General features: G+C 39.6%; 1 protein-coding gene and 1 long non-coding RNA gene across 5 annotated transcripts in view; one reads left to right on the forward strand and one right to left on the reverse strand.

The window, feature by feature from the left end:
- LOC116700763 (phosphatidylinositol-binding clathrin assembly protein) overlaps positions 1–20,213 on the forward strand; it is a 27,104-nt gene that overhangs the window by 5,503 nt on the left and 1,388 nt on the right. Inside the window, exons 2-19 of one of the 4 annotated variants that reach the window (XM_032534205.1) lie at positions 3,932–4,074; positions 5,963–6,038; positions 6,451–6,553; positions 7,152–7,245; positions 7,331–7,442; positions 7,946–8,052; positions 9,349–9,390; positions 11,335–11,420; positions 14,267–14,369; positions 14,665–14,798; positions 14,999–15,096; positions 15,274–15,387; positions 15,493–15,523; positions 15,693–15,834; positions 16,912–16,935; positions 17,419–17,475; positions 18,492–18,611; positions 19,611–20,213. The exon at positions 19,611–20,213 is cut by the window's right edge and continues 1,388 nt beyond it. In XM_032534205.1, coding sequence (XP_032390096.1) covers positions 3,932–4,074; positions 5,963–6,038; positions 6,451–6,553; positions 7,152–7,245; positions 7,331–7,442; positions 7,946–8,052; positions 9,349–9,390; positions 11,335–11,420; positions 14,267–14,369; positions 14,665–14,798; positions 14,999–15,096; positions 15,274–15,387; positions 15,493–15,523; positions 15,693–15,834; positions 16,912–16,935; positions 17,419–17,475; positions 18,492–18,611; positions 19,611–19,625 — 1,601 coding nt within the window. In that variant the 3' untranslated portion in view covers positions 19,626–20,213. The remainder of the gene's footprint in view (positions 1–3,931; positions 4,075–5,962; positions 6,039–6,450; positions 6,554–7,151; positions 7,246–7,330; positions 7,443–7,945; positions 8,053–9,348; positions 9,391–11,334; positions 11,421–14,266; positions 14,370–14,664; positions 14,799–14,998; positions 15,097–15,273; positions 15,388–15,492; positions 15,524–15,692; positions 15,835–16,911; positions 16,936–17,418; positions 17,476–18,491; positions 18,612–19,610) is intronic. The other 3 variants (XM_032534206.1, XM_032534207.1, XM_032534208.1) reach the window with 3 other exon arrangements.
- On the reverse strand, positions 10,841–14,486 carry LOC116700767 (uncharacterized). The gene is made up of 2 exons (XR_004334725.1): positions 14,261–14,486; positions 10,841–10,956 (listed from the first exon to the last, which is right to left on the reverse strand). It is a non-coding gene; the product is annotated as an uncharacterized LOC116700767 (long non-coding RNA).

Here is a 20,213-nt window from a genome sequence, read left to right on the forward strand (position 1 = left end):
TCCAGCTGGGAGGAGGCCTCGGGGAAGACCCAGAACTAGCTTGAGGGAATATATCTCCACCCTGGCCTGGGAACGCCTTGGGAACCCCAGTCAGATTTGGTTAATGTGGCTCGGGAAAGGGAAGTTTGGGGTCCCCTGCTGGAGCTGCTGCCCCCGTCACCCGATACTGGATAAGCGGACAAAGATGGATGGATAAATGTAAAATATTGCAGCTGGCATGCTAAGCTAGCCAGTTAACACATGCTCTTACAACACCTTTAGGTCTTAATTAGCTTATGCATTCAACAATTCTCCATAAAAACAACTAAAACCAGCAATAGTTTGCTGCAATAACTGCAATAACATTTCAGATGCTTACCTGGAGCCTGAGTGTGATCGTCGACCATGTCTGCCATCCCTCATAGATGAACAGTCCATATCCATTGACAAATCCTAACATGGTACCAAAAAAAAACATGATTATGATTTAACCCACACATTCAAATTATCATATTAATCTGATGTCAGATTTGAGTCTTAATGCAAATATAAAAATTTACTTTACCAACTTAATTTATTGACTTCTAAGATTTTACATATATCCTTTGTATTATTGAATTGAATTGAATTGAATTGAATTGAATTGAATTGAATTGAATTGAATTGAATTGAATTGAAAGCCTTTATTGTCATTGTACCAGTACAATGAAATTTGGAGAGCAACTCTCTAAAAGTGCACACATTAATAACACATACATAAATATACATATACAATATACAGCCTTATTGTTAAGGCTGCTGTTGCTGGGCTGCATTGTAGGGGGGGTATACCCCTAAGAAGCCTTCTATACAACAAATTATAGCTGTCCTGAATTGCATGTTTTTTACAGCTAGCATGCATCTCAAATAGAGGTGGTAAACCTAAATGAGACCAACAAGCTGATATTTAGCAGGTGCTAACCATGTTCAACTGAGTTTAGAGGTGTTAGCATGCTATCTTTTGCTAACTAAACAGAAAGTACAGCTGAGGCTGATGGGTGTGTCATTAGTTGTATAGGTATTTGGTCGTAAACCAAAGTATAGGACGTTATAGGAAGTTAAACTGATGATGGCACTATATGGAAAGTAAATTTATTCTAAAACATGAAAGTCAGCATCATATGTCATGGTGAGGCATCCAATAGTTCTTAAGATATATTTCAGTCGAGACCAAAGTGGTGGACGGACATTGCCAACCAAACAGCAACGCCACTAGGGGCTAAAAAGTGTGTTGCTTGTCTACCTTAATGGTGTGTTTGAACACCTTTGACAGGAAACATTAATTAGCTCAAATCAATATGGTCCCATTAATTATTGAGCCAGGAAGGAAATTCACAAACAAACCATTAACAATATGTAAAGCATGACTGAACACTACTATTACCATGTACTGTTTTGATATTAATACCCTGAGATTTAATTAGGAAAAGGGACTTTGAAAAACCAAAGAATTCTCACAATTGTTTTATTGCTGCATTGCTGTATATGGATATTTATTCAAAACGTGTTTGAGAATCATTTATTAGGATTGTACATTGTTTTCTACACATTTTATTTGCAGATATTGGAAGTAGACAGATCATGCCGGGGACTGTCATGATGTTATGTAGCAGCAGAGGAAAAGTCTGCCAATCATGGCAGGCAAAGTTGGATGATTCGATAGTGACTATAATCAATATTGTTACAGTTATCATTGGCTGTGTTGTTGCCACTGAGGTTTTCACACTCCAAAAATAATATAACATAAAGTAAAGATGAACAGGATTGAAGTATTAGCTGCAGTGAACTGCCGGTGCTCCGGGTGCTCTTGACATGCATCAAACAGTTAACCAGGGTATCAACTGGGGGTCTTTGGTATCCAGCATTTCAGTCTGCACAGAAAACATCACAGAGCTTTAAAAAAAAAAAAAGAAAACCTGATAACCTCTGATCCTGTAGGAGAAACAGACCGAGGATTTGCCTCAGAAAGTTTCTCACAGTAACTCAGCACGCACATTTCTCTCTCTACCTGTCTTTGAATGCAAGTTCACTTCATCTCACTCCCCCAGCGGTTTCTCTCACTGAATCTGCCTTTTAATTTAGTTCCTTTTTCGCCATTATATGTTGATGTTCTGTTCTTTACCATGATGAGCTCTGCTTAAAATTGCCACTCATTTAGAATGTTTAGTTTTTCTCATTTGATCATATTTATGATTTAATCCTACAATATTTTATCACTTTGTTCCGACAATCCTCCACTAAATGAGATGTTTCATTTACATTGACATTTAATAGTTTAGATTCTGTTCCCGGCTGGGTTTTAAATTTTAAATTGCACAATCTCAGGAAACATTGTGTTTGTCCAGCCTGGTCTCACAGAATTCCATGAAATTATCGCAAACTGTTAACACCGCATTACGAGGTGGTGGCACGGAATGAAAATTCCGTGTGGCCACCACAGAAAACAATGCCAATGTAAAGTCAATGAGAAGATGACGTAGCCAGCCTGGTCTCACAGAATTTCATGAAACAATCACAATTTCAACAGAGATTTTCAGAGAGAAATAGCAAAATAAATGTAATTGGTTCATCCAGGAAAATATCTTAAACTTGCTGATGAATGTCACAGAACAGATTACATGGAGCAGCTCTACAGTAGGTGCACAATACAGTCCATTTATACGAAGGGGTTTAGTATAAATCAGACAAGGTCAAGTTTAGAGAAACTATTTTCTTTGTCATTGAAGATATTAACAACCTTTTCTTTATAGTAATCCAGCTGAATCACAGCTGAATAAGCACATACGAATAAGCTTGTTTCTGCTATTGAAAGCTGGGTTCTTTAACTAGGGAGTCAGTAAATCTTTGAGATTAAACAGCGGCTGAACATACTTTATATTTTGATCCTGAAATCCTTAAAGAATTTGTTGTTCCACCAACCTGTTCTAGTTGTACGTTTAGTGTTCACTGCTGAATTTTGAAGGACCGATTATTTTTTAGGACATATCGTAAATAGAAAACTGAAAACTCTCTTGCTTTTTGAAAACTGATCCTGTTACTGAGTTAACTTGGCAGTTCTTTATTAAAAACACATACACTCAGCTTGCAATTTTGTTGGACCTTTTAAACCAGACACGCAGCAGAACTCTGAGCTATTTTTCTTTTGAAATGGGTTCAACATTTGCTATAATCAGAAAATGTGCACTCTGGATGTCAGGATGTCTCAGTGGGTAAACAGTGGAGACAACTCAGTTTTAGTCCATTACTTTTCACAAAGCGGCTCTGGATGAAAACTCATTACTCATCATCAGGCTATTCATTTGATAGTTTAAGTATGCATCCCTTGTTGACGTTGAATTGACCTTGTAATGTAACTTTCCATCTTCTGAGTTGATAGTTTTTTGGCATTTTGGTGGAGTAAGTAGGTAGCACTGTTGAATTGCAGCCACACAATAGAGTTAGTGATTCAGTAACGCTGGTTCTGATCTGTCTGTAGAGTCTCTATCATTATTAAATAATCATTTGTCATTGATTTGTGTGCTGATATTGAGTGAGTCAAAATTAATGCAGCAGTCCATAAGACTGCATTCATTGTGGTTGTTCACTCATTCCATCGATCCATTAATAACTCAACCTGTAAGCTCTCTAAGGTTATAAATTATGATATTGGCATGTGGCTGCTGCTTTTATTCACAGTGACTTACAGTAAGTGAACAGCCATGGTGGATTTTAAGGACATGAATTTCCAAAGTAGTCAAACCTGCAACTTTACAAATGATCTCTAGACTCTTGGCCACATGCCTGTTTCTATCATCTTTGTTCTTCTAATTATTTGCTTAACCCTCATATTGTCCTTGGGTCGGGAAGACAACACGAGGGTTAAACATTTACTTCTCTTTTACAGTTTTCTCTGTTATTTCTTTGTGTCTTTCAGACCTGATCCACTGCACCAATGAGCTGAATGTCAGCATCCCCCACCTGGCAGACACACTGCTGGAGCGCACAGCCAGCAACAGCTGGATAGTGGTTTTCAAAGCACTGATCACCACACACCATCTCATGATGTACGGCAATGAGGTGAGCTGAGGACACCGATGTATTGAAGTCCAGAGACGGCAAAGATGGTTATTTTTTCAAATTCTTAGGATGACAAGAAAGTAGTTTGTCATCTTGACATAACAAAAGTAGTTTAGTGGAGCACCCCTGTAAGAGGGATGCCATTAGGTTACATGTTGGGACAGAGAAGTACTGCATTAGCTGCAGAGAGTGATGCCTTTGTCTGTATTAGCCCACAATGTCATTCAGTAAAACGTTCAGAAATATTTACACCTGTGTGGACTTAAAGTCACTGCCACAAGCTTGTTTAAATGAGATCAAAAAATGTATAATGTGGCTTCAATAGAACAAGCTCTAAAATGTTCTCATAGCAGTGATTTCCCAAAATGGATTCATGTATGTTGCTCTCATAATCCTAGGTGTTTATTTATTTCGGATAGATCAGTTATGAAAAGTTTGAAGGTCAACTACAATAACCATCTATGCCTGGATTGCTTTGTCCAGTTACAGTGGTAAGCTGTAAAATATCAGCTTCAGGATGAGCACACAAGATTGGTATTAAAATGCATTGTCAATTTTCCATTAGTCAGGACAGACAAACAACAATTTAGACAATCTATTAATTGTCGGGATAACAATAACTGATAATGTAATGTTAGCTAAAAGTCCACACAAGATAGACAAACTATAACTATAATGAAGCATCAGAACAGTGCACACAGGAGGCAATGAAAGGATGAAACTAAGACATTACCTGTACAATCTAATGCTCTCTGCGCCTCCGCCTCCAGACACACAAACATGAGAGAGAGACTGATTGCCAGTCGGCTAGCTTCACTCCTTGATCTCTTCAGCGACTGACATTTTGCACACCAGGTTGTAGCAATTTCTCTCCAACTCTTGCAGCGAGTTTCTTTGAAGCAGTATCTTCCACATGTCCAACAAGGACCGAAGATGTATCCCGCTGACATTTCAACGGCCAGTGTGACAAACCACCTGACTCCCGCTTGCTAACAGGAGCAACAACCAAAACATCAAACATGTAAAACGATAAGCTTCTTAGACTAGAAAGTATTCAAAAATTAAAGTTAACACATGTAGTGACATGATGCTTTGAGTTGACCTGATCAGAAAAAAACTGTGGGTTAAAGTCCATGAATCCGCACATTTACTTCCTTAAAGGGAAAGTTCAGATTTTTGAAATGGGGTTATATGAGGCACTTATCCAAAGTCAGGTTATTGCGTATAGTAGATGGCAGTCGGCTCTCCTCCAGTTTGGAGAAGCATGGGGCCAGCGACAAAAACGTATTTTAGCCACCCAAAACAAATATACGCTATGTTATATTATATAACAATATTATCACTGCTTTACTTTGCCATCAGACAGCCCTTTCCAACAGGGAACTGATTATCTATGCGTCCACTTAAACTTATATTGATTTTTTTTAACTTGACCTTGTATGCTAAACTATAGGCTATGTTTTGCTGCAGCCTCCGCCCACAGCAGTACATTGCTTAGCTTCTGTGTTGGTACTTCTGCCTGCATCATCTTCTGCCGCCCTCTACTGTAGGTAATACACTGACTATGCATGAGAATATAATAAAGCAACATTTTAATGTAATGTGTTTCCTGTTAAAAATGGGATGGGATCATTGTAAAAAGTCAGCACTGACCTTTAAAAACAAGGGCAGCTTCAGTTTTGGAGGAAGCCAAAGTCTCTATTTCATGACTTTAAGATTATGAATTCAGCCTCTTTGGAATGACGTGAAGCTGCAATTCCTGTCTACAAATAAACCCTCCGCTTTGCGTGACACAGACACTGTTATTGTGAGTGGAAATGACTTGATATTGTCAGAGAACAGCATCAGATAACTCGCTTACTCTTTCCTCTGTCCTTTTTTCCATCAGAGATTGATGCAGTACCTTGCCTCCAGAAACACGCTCTTCAACCTCAACAACTTTCTTGATAAGGCTGCACTACAAGGTGATTTAATGCTATTTGGCTTGTTTGTAAAGTCAGCAGTGCTGTACATCTAACAAAATGACTTTATGTTAGACTCACCCTGGCTCTGAAACACCATCAATAGACCCATTTCAGAACCCATTTCCAAGGGGGGTTATAGTGTAGGATTAAAACGCTACAGATAAATGTGCCTTTTGTTTGAAAAAAGAAGCTGCTAAATGTTGATGGAAATGGAAACACCTGCTTGATAACTTTGTAATTGAATATTATTCAAAAGTAAATAACGGTAAAAATGGCCTGTTTTGAGAAAATCCGATTGCTCATGGAGAAGTTAGTCCATTTCATATGAGAAGGATTATGGCTTCTTAACCTGGTTTGAACAAGGCTAAGGTGATCAGTCTCTAACTACAGCGCTTCCTCTGTGCCTCCGTAGGGTATAACATGTCAACTTTCATCAGACGCTACAGCCGCTACCTGAATGAAAAAGCCATGTCTTACAGACTAGCAGCAGTGGACTTCACAAAGATGAAGAGAGGGTAACAAACTCAACACACACTACTGACACACACACATATGGAGGAGCATTATGAGTCTTTTTAACCAGGAAGGATGTGAATGTTATTTTACACTTTATAGCAGACTGGCGGTTGCACCAAATGTTTTATTTTTTTGCTTTACTTCAACGGTATAGAAAATGGATGTTGTAACTTTTTGCTGAACCGAGTCCACTGTGGCCACAAATGAGAATTATGGGATAATGGTAAATAAACAACCTATAAAGTTTGTTAACAAACAATTTAACCTAATTAGCCAACATGCATACATACATACAATAAAGCTGAAGTGTACTGAACTGAGCAACAGTGAATTTTGTTGTTTATAAATTCAACTTTTTCAGTTGTAGGAGGAAAAATGTGATGTGTTATATTTGATTCATTTTATTAAGATTAACACAGTCTCACTTTAAAATGCGTTTCAATTTAATTTTTTTGTTTAGTTTTTTTCTGGAAATCCACACTAAGAACACATATATATGGGACCTCTTACACACATACACACTTTAGTCTACATGCCTGATAAGTTCTGTGTGTGTTGCATGCGTGTTTGTGTGCATGTATTCTTGTCTGTTACCAGGGCCGAAGGTGTAATGCGCACCATGAACACAGAGAAGCTGATTAAGACTCTGCCCATCATTCAGAACCAGCTGGATGCTTTGCTGGATTTCCAGGTATCATCTGACTTCAAAGACACAAGACTTGCATGTAAATTAGTACAATATCTCGAACCAATCTCTGTTTCTTTCTTCTCTCCAGCCTAACTCCAACGAGCTGACCAATGGAGTGATCAACACAGCTTTCATGTTGCTGTTTAAAGACTCCATACGGCTGTTTGCTGCTTACAATGAAGGGGTCATTAACATGCTGGGTAAACCATACATACAATACAGCAGATACAGTTGCATTGATGCAGTAATCTGCTTCTGATGTTGCGATCACAAGACCGTGACTCCACTCAATCCTTCTTAAAGGGGAAATCAATTTTTCCCCCCGACTGTCTCTAAAAATCCAATTAAAGATTGCCTTCTTTTCTTTCATTAATTATTAAGCCAGTGAGGAGTCAAGGAGTGAGAACAGACCATCAGAGTCTTTAGTAAGGTGTTCATTAAATGATCTATTACTTAATTGACCTCATCTGAGGTGCTTCAACTATGGTTATATAGTAACTGGGACTCTATGTGGAATTTATTTCAGCCTGCACAGACGCCATAAGTGCGGGCTTATCAGGACAAAAATATTTTAAGCATTTTTTTTTAACGAAAATAAATCGTTATTAAGTATTTTGCCTATGGTGAACATGCACCTTTCCCTCATATGTGAATAAATAGGGATCTTGCTGATTGATGCTGATTGTGGTGTTCTGATACACAGAGAAATACTTTGACATGAAGAAGAACCAGTGCAAAGAAGCTTTGGAGATCTACAAGACTTTCCTCAACAGGATGACCAAACTGTCCGAGTTTCTCAAAGTGGCAGAGGTAATGTTTGTTTGTCTTGCTGCTCCTCCATGGAGGAAACACAGAGTTAAACGCCACGGGAGAGGGCGAGAGTATCTGTCTGGGGCGAATCTCGAACCTCTCCTACAAACACATCTCCATGTGCTTTCATATTGTCTCCTGTTTCTCAGAAGAGTTTAACCTGCAGAGAACATCCACTTAAAGCGGTTGAGACTCGCTCCAGACTTCTGTTACCCGTGGGATCTGATTTACGGTCCAATTTATAAACTGACCGTAGATCAGTGTCCAGGGGCTCTCCTTAATCTTCCAAGTCTTTTTTTGCCTCTAGATTTTCCTCCTGTTTCTGTCCTTCTCTTGCCCTGACCTGAGGAGGGGGTTACTCCATGACAAGTGATTAATGGCTGAGACTTAGGCTATCAAAGAGCCACTCATGTAGAGCTTCCAGTTGAGGGACCCCTCGCGTGCTGCCTGTTCACATGCCTGCACTGCATGCCCAAGCAAGCTCTTTTTCTATCACTATCTCTGTCTTCCTCTTATTTTATTTCCTCCCTTCTCTTAAATCTTTAAAATGGCTGTTATCCAAACAGTTGCAGTCCTTGCAAGGCTTCACAGTGAATATAAAAAGTTGAATCCTGCGTAGCATTATCCCGTGCGCTATCTTAAAAGGCTTTCTCTCTGCTTGGTTTCGTTCCCATGTGGAAGAAGGTTTGGGGTGTAGCCGCTCAATCCAAAGAAAAAAACAAAACCAGACTAACGTTGACTTTAAGGACCCATTCATTTTACCTGTCTAACAAAATGTGTGTTTGTCTGTTTGTGTCATCTGTGTCCCCCCTTCTCTTTCTGTTCAAAGTCAACATTAGTTGAGTGTCTTCCTTTTGGATGTTTCTTACCTCACAGTGACCTGTTGTCTGCCCTCTCTGCCCTGCCTGTTCAATCAGTCGTTGTGCTCAGCATTCATTTCAAACCAGTCTCCAGCTCCAGATCTCAGTGTGTGTGTGTATTTATAAGTGTGTGTACATATACTGTGTATATATAGGTGTTTGTATGTGTGTGCATGCGTCCTCCTCCTCTGTTGTCTTTTATTTGTTTTCTTTCCAGCCACTGCATGAAGTAATGAATGCTTGGGTTTGATTCTTCTTTCTCCCTCCTCCTCCTCCTCCTCCTCCTCCTCCTCCTCCTCTTCCTCCTTCACACACCTCTTCCCTTTTTTACTCTGTTGGGTTTTTTGGTTTATTCCTTGTTTGTTATTACATTTGGTTTATTTTTTATTTTGCCTCCCTCCTCCCTCCCCAACCCCTCCCTCCTTTTTTGTGACAGCGAGTTGGGATAGATCAGGGCGACAGCCCCGATCTCACACAGGTCAGTCTACATCTCATCTCAATCAGTCAATCAACCAGTCAGTCAACCAGTATTTAAATCCGTCAAGTCAATCCCATAATGCTTCATTCTAAACGCTCCCGTTCCCTACTCACCCTACAGACCTGCCCACACTGCAGCTGCCCTGTCCTCCTTTTTTTCTTCACTCTCCTTAACTCCTTCACTTTTTCTCCTTTTCTAGATATATATATAGAGAGGAAACAATAAAGGAAGACCATGCAAATAGCCTTAAAGCACATTTATTTTTCACAATTTGTAAGCATTAGCACAGGAATTTCATTTTTTCTTATCTGAATTATTGCAGGACAAATTTTACTTTAAAGGTAAGATTTTGAAAGCAGCAGTTATGCAGCTGAATATGAAAAGTTTTTAGCCTCTTGTTTTGTGCATATTTCTATTTTAGATGTCCATGACCGAGGCTTATTATCTGTTTTTCTGGCATTCAACCAGTGTAAATATCAAGGCGTGTCTCTTCATTCAAAGGCTTATCATATAAATAAGTCAGCACAGCTTCATGAAATAGGTTTTTGCCAACATAAGCAGTGTTCAAATCATTTCCCTGAAAAGATTATGTCCCTTTGCATTAGCTGTGGGGAGAGCAGCGAATGGTTTTTATTAAATAGGTCTCTGCAAATATGACTTGGATAGGTGTACATAATGCCATCATAAGCACTGCATATCATGCTAAAGGCCCCAAATGCAAAGTGTCCTTTTCAGTGGAACCATAATTGGATGTTTATGATGTGACAAATCAGATACCAAACTGAAAAAGGCTGACTTTTTTAAATTAATGTCGTGTTTGTTGTGCTTATGAAGACCCTATATGCTCTTATTCAACAACATAGTGACCCATGCCTATATTGAGCTCTAGATATGTGTCTGTTTTACTTTTAAACTTTTAGCATATTCTAGATTTCTCTGAAGAAGGATATCCAGAATTCGCATTTTACTCTCTTTCCCCCTTAAATTAAGTATATGAGAAATCTTTTCTTTGCTTGTTGTGTTTGCGTTGTGTTCTCTGGTGCTGAAATGTAAGGCTCTAGATGAAAACCATGGTATCACATAGTGGTCAAAATGAACCCCTCCATCCTTTTTTTTTTTTTATACAATAAAGAGTGCTGGCCAGCTGCTCAATGTGTATACCTGGTTTTTCACCAGACGTTTACATTTCACTGAGTTAACTTCCTTGGTTTCCAGTGGGATAAAATGTTGGTACTTAGCTTTAAGTGCCACCTAATTTCCAAACAAAATCATATGAATAATACTTTGATTTGACTTTTAACCTAATGTGGAATCCACCAGTTAACTCTTAATTTTTGGAAAGTGATTTTCTTTACACGTATGTGTGTGTAAGTGTGTGTGTGTTTATGAGAGCGTTTGTGCACTGCTGACCTCTGCATGGGCTCGTTAGACGATTCAGACGTGTTTGTTGTGTTTCTGCTCTGGAGCCCTGCAGTGACGATGCTCTGCTCTGCCTTGACCTGTCAGTCCCGCTGTGGACTTGCTTGCATGATCCAAGGCTGACGTGTGCATGCTGGTCAACCAAACCTGATGAAACCAAATGCAAAAAAAGAATAAAGAGCTGCTGTAGAGTAGATAATGAATCTGAGGGTAATGTCTTAATTTTGCTGCTGCTTTGTGTGTGTGTGTGTAGGTACGTGTGTGTGTGTGTGTGTGTGTGTGTGTGTGTGTGTGTGTGTGTGTGTGTGTGTGTGTGTGTGTGTGTGTGTGTGTGTGTGTGTGTGTGTGTGTGTGTGTGTGTGTGTGTGTGTGTGTGTGTGTGTGTGTGTGTGTGGGTGTGTGTGAGTGAGATAAAATGAGGAGGATTGGAGATGGGAGTGAGAGAAAGCAGTGTCCCATTTTGTCCACCTGGCTATGGTTTTAACACTACTCCATCAACTCCCCTCCCATTCACCCCCTCCTCAGGCTCCCAGCTCTCTTTTGGAGGCTCTGGAGCAGCATCTAGCTTCTCTGGAGGGCAGGAAGCTCAAGGACCTCTCCGCCGCCAGCAGGTACGATCACATCAGCTACACCACCCACTTAACACTACTATTACTAATGTGCTGTTCCCACTACAATTACCATCATTACTGCTACAAGTACTGACATTAGAACTACTAGTACTACTTTTATAACAAAATAAACTCTGAACAACAAGACTAAGGGCCTGTTCAGACCTGGTTTTAACTCCTGTCCTGAGTGATTGGACAGCTGTTTTCACCTGGCAGTAGAATGTGTCTCCAAATGCGTCCTGAGTGACCACTTGTGTCTAGATCTCACTACCCTGCTCTATATGCAAATACATCATGTCCATTTGCATATAGGCTGGTTGTGTGCGTTTAATTGGTACTTTTTCCTTAGAGAGTCTCCCGCCACGTTAACAGTCCTGTGATGCTGTATTTAGACACAGTGGTGCTTTGAGCTGAATACTAATTTCAGCATGCTTACATGCTCACAGTGAAAATAAGGCGGATGTTTTGCAGGTAATGTTAATCAATTTAGTGTTACCATTTGCACACATTTTCTATATTTGCTAATTAGCACTAAAAGGAGTCCAGCTGATTAGTTTTGTGGAGTTTTATACTCAGGAATCAGACAAATTAAAAATTTGACTTGTTGATGGCGCTAGAAGAAAACTCATTTCATCCTGAAGGGAATATGTATGTCTGTACTTTCTGTAAATTGCACTCAATACATTTTACCCAACATGTCATGGACACATTAATTGAAAAAAAGTAAAGTTAAAGGTGCTCTAAGTGAATTTGGGTGATGGCACTTCTTGTTGACGTAAAAAGTATCTAAAAAAAAAAAAAAAAAGTAGACTAGCTCACCCCTCTCATCTCCTCCTCATCCTGTACCCTCTCCCTCCCTTCCGTGCTTCCGCGCACTAACCCCCCACCCTCAAATCCTTCTTGCTGGTTATTGGCTGGAGCGCTGGAAGACTGTTTGTTATGTTTGTTGGTGCAGGTGGGCATAGTTTGTTTTTGTTGCAGTTTGTGGAGATTGAGCTGTCTACAGAGACCGTTTTTTTTTTTACAGTTTGCTCAGGGGACAGGCAGCTAGCGGATAGGGAAGAGATGTTTGCTGTATGCGACAAAAATCGTGCGACATTGCTTAGAACACCTTTAAAGTAGGTCAGTTAAAATGTGCTCTGAGTAAACACTACTGCATAAAGGAAGGGGGGGGGGGTGATGACATGAGATACTTCTGTTAAATTAAATAACAGCCTTCAGGCTACAAAATAAATTGCATTAAATGTCAACGTATGCACTAGTGAAGTGGAACAGCACCCAGCAACAAGACCCATAATGTCCAAACCAACCAGTAAGTTCATTTTCCTTTTCTCCACTGACACAACCATATCACCGGGGCACTCTTTTCCAATCCAAACACTAAGTGCATTGAACAAATTAACGATTGGATGTGCCGGAACTTTTAATCAATCAATTAAACAAAGACAGAACTGAGGTAGTCAGCACTCTGCTTCAACCGGCAATGTTAAAAACAACAGACAAAGCCACAAATCATGATGTAGTCATGGACACAGACCTGAATTTTAACAGCCACATTAAGACAATTACAAAGTCAGCCTACTGTCACCTTATTAATATATCTCAGCATGATTTAGAAAAAAAAACTTACAAAAAGTCCGAAAGATTAAAAGAAGATTAAAAGTCTTCCGGACTGTAGACTTGACTACTTTAACGGTGCCTTTATCGGTCTTAAAAAAATAAATTAGACAGCTTCAGGTGATTCAGAACGTTGCAGCTCGAGTCCTCACTAATACCAAGAAAGCGGATCACTCCAGTTCTGTGCTTTCTGTCCCTTGAGTCAGATCTAAACATAGAGAAGCAGCGTTCATTTATGCGCCACATATCCGGAACAAACGCCCAGAAAACTGCTGGACCGCTGCAACTCTTAGTTCTTCTAAATTAAGGCTGAAGACTTTTCTGTTTGATGCTGCCTTTTATTAAATCAAGTTCATTCATTTTTGACACTGCACTGTAACGTTTATTTTTCTATTCTATACTATACCTGTCATATTCTATTTTAGTCTGTTTTACTTTTCTTTTGAATCAACATTTTTATTTGTTTTTAATTGCTCTTCAATGTTTTACGTAAAGCACTTTGAATTGCCTTGTTTCTAAAATGGGCTATATAAATAAAGTTGCATGGTCTCCTTTAGAAGGCACTTTGCAGCCTGTGCATATAACTGATAATCAATTACTGATAACCAAATAAATAGACATGCTTGAATGAAATGTGCAAATGCTTCCTCACTGTAGCCTTATTGGAATTAACCACAAAAGAGGGCACAACTTAGACAATAAACAAAAATGACCAACAATAAATAAAAGGTCTAAGCATACAACAGAGCGAGCAAAAAGCATTATTAAGCTACATACATTAAATAGCTATTAAAATAGTTTAAATACTACTACTGCTTAAAAACCTTTTCTCCATACTAGTGGCGTGGCGTCACTTTGAGGATGGCAAAGTCAGTCGGCCAGTCCACCATTCTGAAATAACTCATGAATTATTGGATGTACTGCCATGAAATTTGGTGGAGACAGCCGTGGTACCCAAAGGAAGAATCCTGATGACTTTTGTTATCTTCAGACCTTTCATCTAGGGAATCATCTAGTCAAAATAAAATCTTGTCCAACACTTTCGTTTGTCTAACCGTTTGGTTTTCTTTAAAATGAGCATTACAGCCTGACAGAGCTGCAATATTCTTAGTCTTGTTAAAATAAAGTTAAGATTACAAAGCACTATAAGTGCAACTCAATAGAAAGAGACAAACAAAACAATATAGCAGCCAGCTTTGCAAAGATATGTTTGTGTGTCTCACCTTAAGATCCAGCACCTTGTCCAGTGCAGTGTCCTCTCTCTCCAGCACTGGGATCTCTCTCAGCCGTATGGACGACAAGACAGAAGACAACAGACTGCAGCAACACAAGGCGAGACATTTGCAAGACATATTTTAAATTTTAGATACACATTGGGGCAGGTTTAGAAAGTTAATACGACATACCAACAATACTCTACTGAATGAACCACAACATGATCATTGCAAGTGCACAGTTTTTGCTTATGTGTGTTAAAAACACACAGAAATCACAGAAGCACAAAAATAAATACTTATAATGGCTACATCTTTTTTTCTAGAGGAGGTTAACACTATTCATGTGTGCTGTGGGGATATTTACAAATCATTGAAACATTATAATATACTATTGGTACTTCCCACTGCAGGAGGACGGTCATAAGGTGATTGACATTCATACACCCAATGTGTCACCCAGCACCCAGTCAGTGGGCAGTGCCAACAGCAGCGGCGGGGCTACAGATCTCTTCTCCAACTCACCAATCGTACCCGTCAGCAACCAGTGAGTCTAACATCTGCAGTGTAAAAAATGCTACAAAGGGAAAGTCTTCTTTATGGTGCCAAAAGACACCAGTTTTTCAACAAGAAGCATTTTTACCTGGCTGGCATTAGAAATCAGAGTTTTTAAATGGTCTTTTCTGGTTACATTAAAATTAAAGGAGAAACAAAACTGTACTCTGCTCTCCATTTTCCTTCCTGCAGTGTGCCAAACCTGACAAGTGAGCTGTTCACCCTGCAGCCTAATTTCACCCCCATCCAGACCACACACACTGTGCCCAACAATAACAATGCCTGGGGAGGTAGGACTGCACACAGTCACACGCATAATCACGCAAAAAATACAGCGAAGCGTGCAAATAACCCTACACACTGCTCAGAGCTGGATACGCTGTTACAGTGGGGTCCAGTTGCTTCACGCTCTTGACTCATTTCCCCTCTTTTCTCCTTTCTTGTTACTATGGTAACTATTATGTCAGGTGACCTGTTAAAACCAGCCCCACCTGCTCAAATTCACAGCCCTGGATTAGCATTGCACTCTGGGAAAATGCTGCCCAATGATTTGGACTCTTCATTAGCCAACCTCGTTGGTAGTGAGTATACAGAGTCATTCATGTCATCACTTCTGTATTTCCTGTTTTTCTGCTCTGGTTGTGTTGCTTCTTTTCAGCTGATGTTCTTATTTTTCCTTTTCTAAGATCTGCAGTTTGGGGGGACACCAGCTAAAAAGTGAGTGGGTTTTCCTGACATCTAAGACTAAGCCACAAGCAAATGACACAGCTGTCTATCCAGCTTTATCGCGTTCATAACTCTTTTAGGCTTGATATTTTTTCTTTCAAATTCAGCATAATCTTTGCACCTAAAAAATGCTCTGTGTGTTTGTGTGTGTGTTCATCAGGCCAGAGCTCCAGTGGAGTCAGCTGGTAGAGAAGAAGCCAACAGGAGGAGGCGGCTGGCAGTCGAAGACCATGTGCACCAGCACCAACTGGGCTCACACCACCCATCCCATGGCACCTGCACCCATGCCCTGCCCTCAGATGGTAATTTAAAAGTTGAATTTGTGTTGTCGTCAAGTTCTGGACAGATTTTCTTTTTTGTGCATCGTCACTTATGGCACCGAGATTGATTGACAGCTCACTTATTCTCCTGTCAGTTATGAGCAGGACAATATGAACACCAATATCAGTGAGTGTGCTCCAAAACCTAACTAGCACAGTGCCACACTGTGCATTTTGGGGGTCACTTTCACTCAACAAATGCACATATATCACACTGCTTGTTGTGGTGGAGTCCAAATGGAATGGTACTTCAGTGTCTCTGCCAACACTTAAAAGCCGTGAAAGATTAAATTAAAAAATATAATATATTCAGTTTATTATGATATAAAACAGGGAAAAGCAGAAAAGTCTCCAATTGGATCTCTAATATCATGATTTCCAAAGTAGAGAAAAACTTCAGCAGGCGCTTTACTGAAATGTGCCGTGAGGAGAAAAAAAAAATCACCTACTACATGATAGTGTAAACTACAAAAATCAGCATGTTTTCTGCAAGTTACCAAATAACTATAGAAAATGAAAATGAAAATCCACCCTATGTTATACAGGGTCAATTTTGGAAAAGTGGCCTTTTTGTAAGGGAAGCACTGTTGCACTGCTCTAGCAGAAATCTTTTTAGAAAGTATTGTATTCTGTATTAATTTGGGGCCATCCATCATTCAGTCTCTGAAGTCAGTTTCCTAATGGTCTGATATCTCATTCTGGAATGAAACTCATTAAATGTACCTGTTGGCCAAATGTAACTTTCTGCTGCATTCAGGACTTTTTGGAGGAGTTCCATAATGTGCGTCTGTCCTTTGTGCTCAACTCTAATTATCCGCAAGTCTCTTCCATTCAATCTGGTTTCATCTTTTAATTTTCGTCTGATTGACCTCTCGACTCAAACTGCTCATTTATTCAGCAAATGGCTCGGAAAGCAGGTGGCACGACATGAATAGAAAGTAGAAGTGATTTGAACATGAGAAATGAGCAATGGTCTGGTTTATCAGCTCTGCTCATTTAGAGAAAAAAGCCTGAGCATGGCCTTTATTGTTGTAACTCTCTTTTTCTGAAACTCTACAGAATGGGATGATCTATACTGGCTATGTAAGTACTTTTCTATACTTCACCTTCTCCTCACTCATCTTTTTACACCTGATTTCATCCTGACATCCTATAAAAACCTTTCTGCTTTGCTTTTTTAAAATCTATTATTGTTGCACTTTTATTATTAGGTGTTTGTATTGTTGGTGATACATGAATTATCAGAGGAAAAGGAAATTATTTTGCTTATTGTGCTGCCTTGGCATTGTTGTCATTGTCCGTTGTGATTATTACAAGCTACCAATCTGCTACCTAAATTCTACTTTGTGAAATGCTCATGCTCATTTGCTTATGATTAGGTGTCTTGCTATATACAAAGAAATAGAAAGTTAAAGAAAGTCAAGCCATTTCTGTCTTTGTTTGGGGGGACATCTTTGACAGGTTAGACATAAAACTGATGGCATCAGGATTATGTTTGTAATCAAGATTAAGATTACCTCAGCCAGAAAGTGTTTTGTATTGTGTTCCTCTCTCTTTTTCATACAGGCTCCCGGACCAGTGGCTTTTCCTATGACGACTCCCCAAGTGCCTGTGTATGGAATGGTAAAGAACCGTTATAATCTCAGCCATACATTCATACTCTGCTGGCATTATTGTAGTTCAAACCTTATATGGTGTTAGTTTTTTTTTTACCTTTTTTGAAGTTCAGACATGAAAAAAGTAAATTCACACGGCGGGCAACTCTTGTCTCCCGATTGTGAAAGCCGATAACTCTCAAAACAGAGAATAACACATAAAGGTAACATGGGGTAGCATGAAATATCCTCTGACCTGAGTCAGCATCCCATAAGCTGTAGCCTCATTCCACGATCTGTACACCCCAGCAAGAAGCAACAGCCCCATGTCAGCATCCATGTATGTTTTGTCAATCTCCATGCAGCAAAGACCCTTCAATGTTGGAATACTGTTCTCAGTTGGTGCACTGGCTTGGGTGTGATAAGAGATGGGAAACCATTAAATGTCAGTTATTCTTTTTCCGAAGACTTCTTTGACACAGCATCTGTGTGTCACGTGGATCCTCCTCTTCATTATATGTACATTCTTGTTCAAAGACTTGCCTTTTCTTAACCTAAATCTATATGGGTCAATTTTGACCCGTAACACCCCAGATGTCACTATGGTTAATAATACAACCTATAAGCAAATCATTTTGGAGGTGTTTTCTAATATTAGTCTATTATAGTCAGATAACATAATTGCCCATTGTCTACATTATTGGAAATAGAATGAGTTAATTTAAACATTTTTAAAGTTAAAAACGAGTGGAATATTTTGATGAAAAGGTCCGTGGAAACAACAACATTGCATTTAAAACAGTGTTTACATGCAAGTGAATACTTAATATGTTAGCTATGAGGTGAAAAACAATATTGGATGATAATCATTGTTTTATGAGTATTTTGGGATGAGTTAAACCACATGTCAAATTTGACCCGCTAACACAAAAAATGTGTGCAGCTTTCTGACACATTACAAAGTTTAAATCTGAAATATGTTTTTTCTCTCTATTCACATTATCCTGTCTGTTCCTCACCTATTGCCATTCCTTCTTCGACCAGCTACCGCCTCAGATGAGTCATCAGATGGGGGGCGTTCCCATGATGCCCCCGCAGCCTGTCATGTACAACCAGCCTGTCCTGAGACCCACCAATCCCTTTGGACCCATCCCTGGGACACAGGTAACACACACACACACACACACACACACACACATTAGTGCATTTGCCACACATATGGCATTTGCTGAGTTACAAGAGAAGATTGATACCACTCATTTGAGAATGGTATCAGTTAATGGTATTAGTTGTGTATATTTTATTTTTTGTCCCACACATACATGACAAATTAAAGCCGGAGTTTAGGGACGACATCTCTATAAACCGATATCTGCATATGAATACTGATTTTTTTGTTGTTGAAATTAATAAAAAGCAAAATCGTTGTCAAACGATTGCTGATGGGTTCCAGTTGCATTTTGGACAATACGTTCCACCTTTTTTGCTGTCTTAACAAAAAACAGAACGCTTGTGATACATTGTGAACATTATGTCCCATTGCCTACACATTCTACATTCATATGCAGATATTTGTTTATAGAGCTTATGGAGCTTTAGCCAATTATCTGGGGGTTGTTGAACACTTTTTTAGGAAGTGTAGAAAATTACTAGCTGAAGCAGAAGTAGGAAAGGCACAGAAAAAAACTGGGTAGACCAAATAAGACATCCTAAATTGATGTATAATTATAACCACATAAGAACAACCAAGGGTGGAATCTTACTTTAACTGTATGAATGCTTCATGTCTGCTCGTTTTCTGGAATAATTGACACACTGATTCATAGCTCTTCTTAACGACTGATAAGTAACATTCAAGCTGTGGACCCTTTTGAGAATCAGAATGAATCATGTTGTCAGATAACTGACCAGTAAGTGTGAAGAAGTTTTCACAGCGAGTAATTATCCGTTAGTACGGCCACAAGACTCTCAGGAGAACAAATAAGTACCTTTTGACCAATTATTCAAAACATAACAGAGTAAAATAATTACTGCATTACCTGTGGCCCTGAGAAGCTGTTTTCTTGGCACTGCGGCAAATAATATGCTTGTCAGTAGATGCCTGACCACTTGAGGTGTTTTGTTGAACTAAATTACTCTCCATTCTCCCCCCATCCTCTGTAGATGCACTTCATGTAGGCATGATGTTGTAACCATGGCAGCAAAGCCGGAGGAAAGAGAGAGATAGAGTCGAAGAAAACAAATCCAGAACCAAATCCAGTGCCGGAGGAAGAAAGAGGAGGACAGAGAGGAAAAGGGAGGGGAGAGGAAGGAGAGAGGACGGATAAAAGATGAAATGCTGATGTCTGTTTCCATGTCGCCTCACCCTCTGATCTCCTCTCCTCTCTCCATGGGGCTACTGAGCTCTCTGTCTTTGAATGGGGCACCAGTGGCTCAGCATCAATCCCACTCATCATCCTCTGTTTGATTTGCCAATGCAAACGGCGATTATGACCTGTGATGACAGCTCGATGGAAGTGCAGAAGCTCTACTGCCACTTCCTAACCTCATCCCGATCATTTCCTGTGTAAAAAAACAAAACAAACCCACTTCAAACTCAGATACACGTCTCTTTCTCTGATTGGATTGTTTGCTGGCACTTTACTCAATGTGAACTTTGCCAAGGGTGTGTGTCTGTTTAGGTGATTTTAGGGTCTTGTTCAGATTGGTTCCCGGTTGCGTGTCATCCACCACCTGATGTCAGATGTAATCAATTTGAATGTGTGT

This window comes from Etheostoma spectabile, chromosome 13 (assembly GCF_008692095.1).
Source record: "Etheostoma spectabile isolate EspeVRDwgs_2016 chromosome 13, UIUC_Espe_1.0, whole genome shotgun sequence".
Lineage (NCBI taxonomy): Eukaryota > Metazoa > Chordata > Actinopteri > Perciformes > Percidae > Etheostoma > Etheostoma spectabile.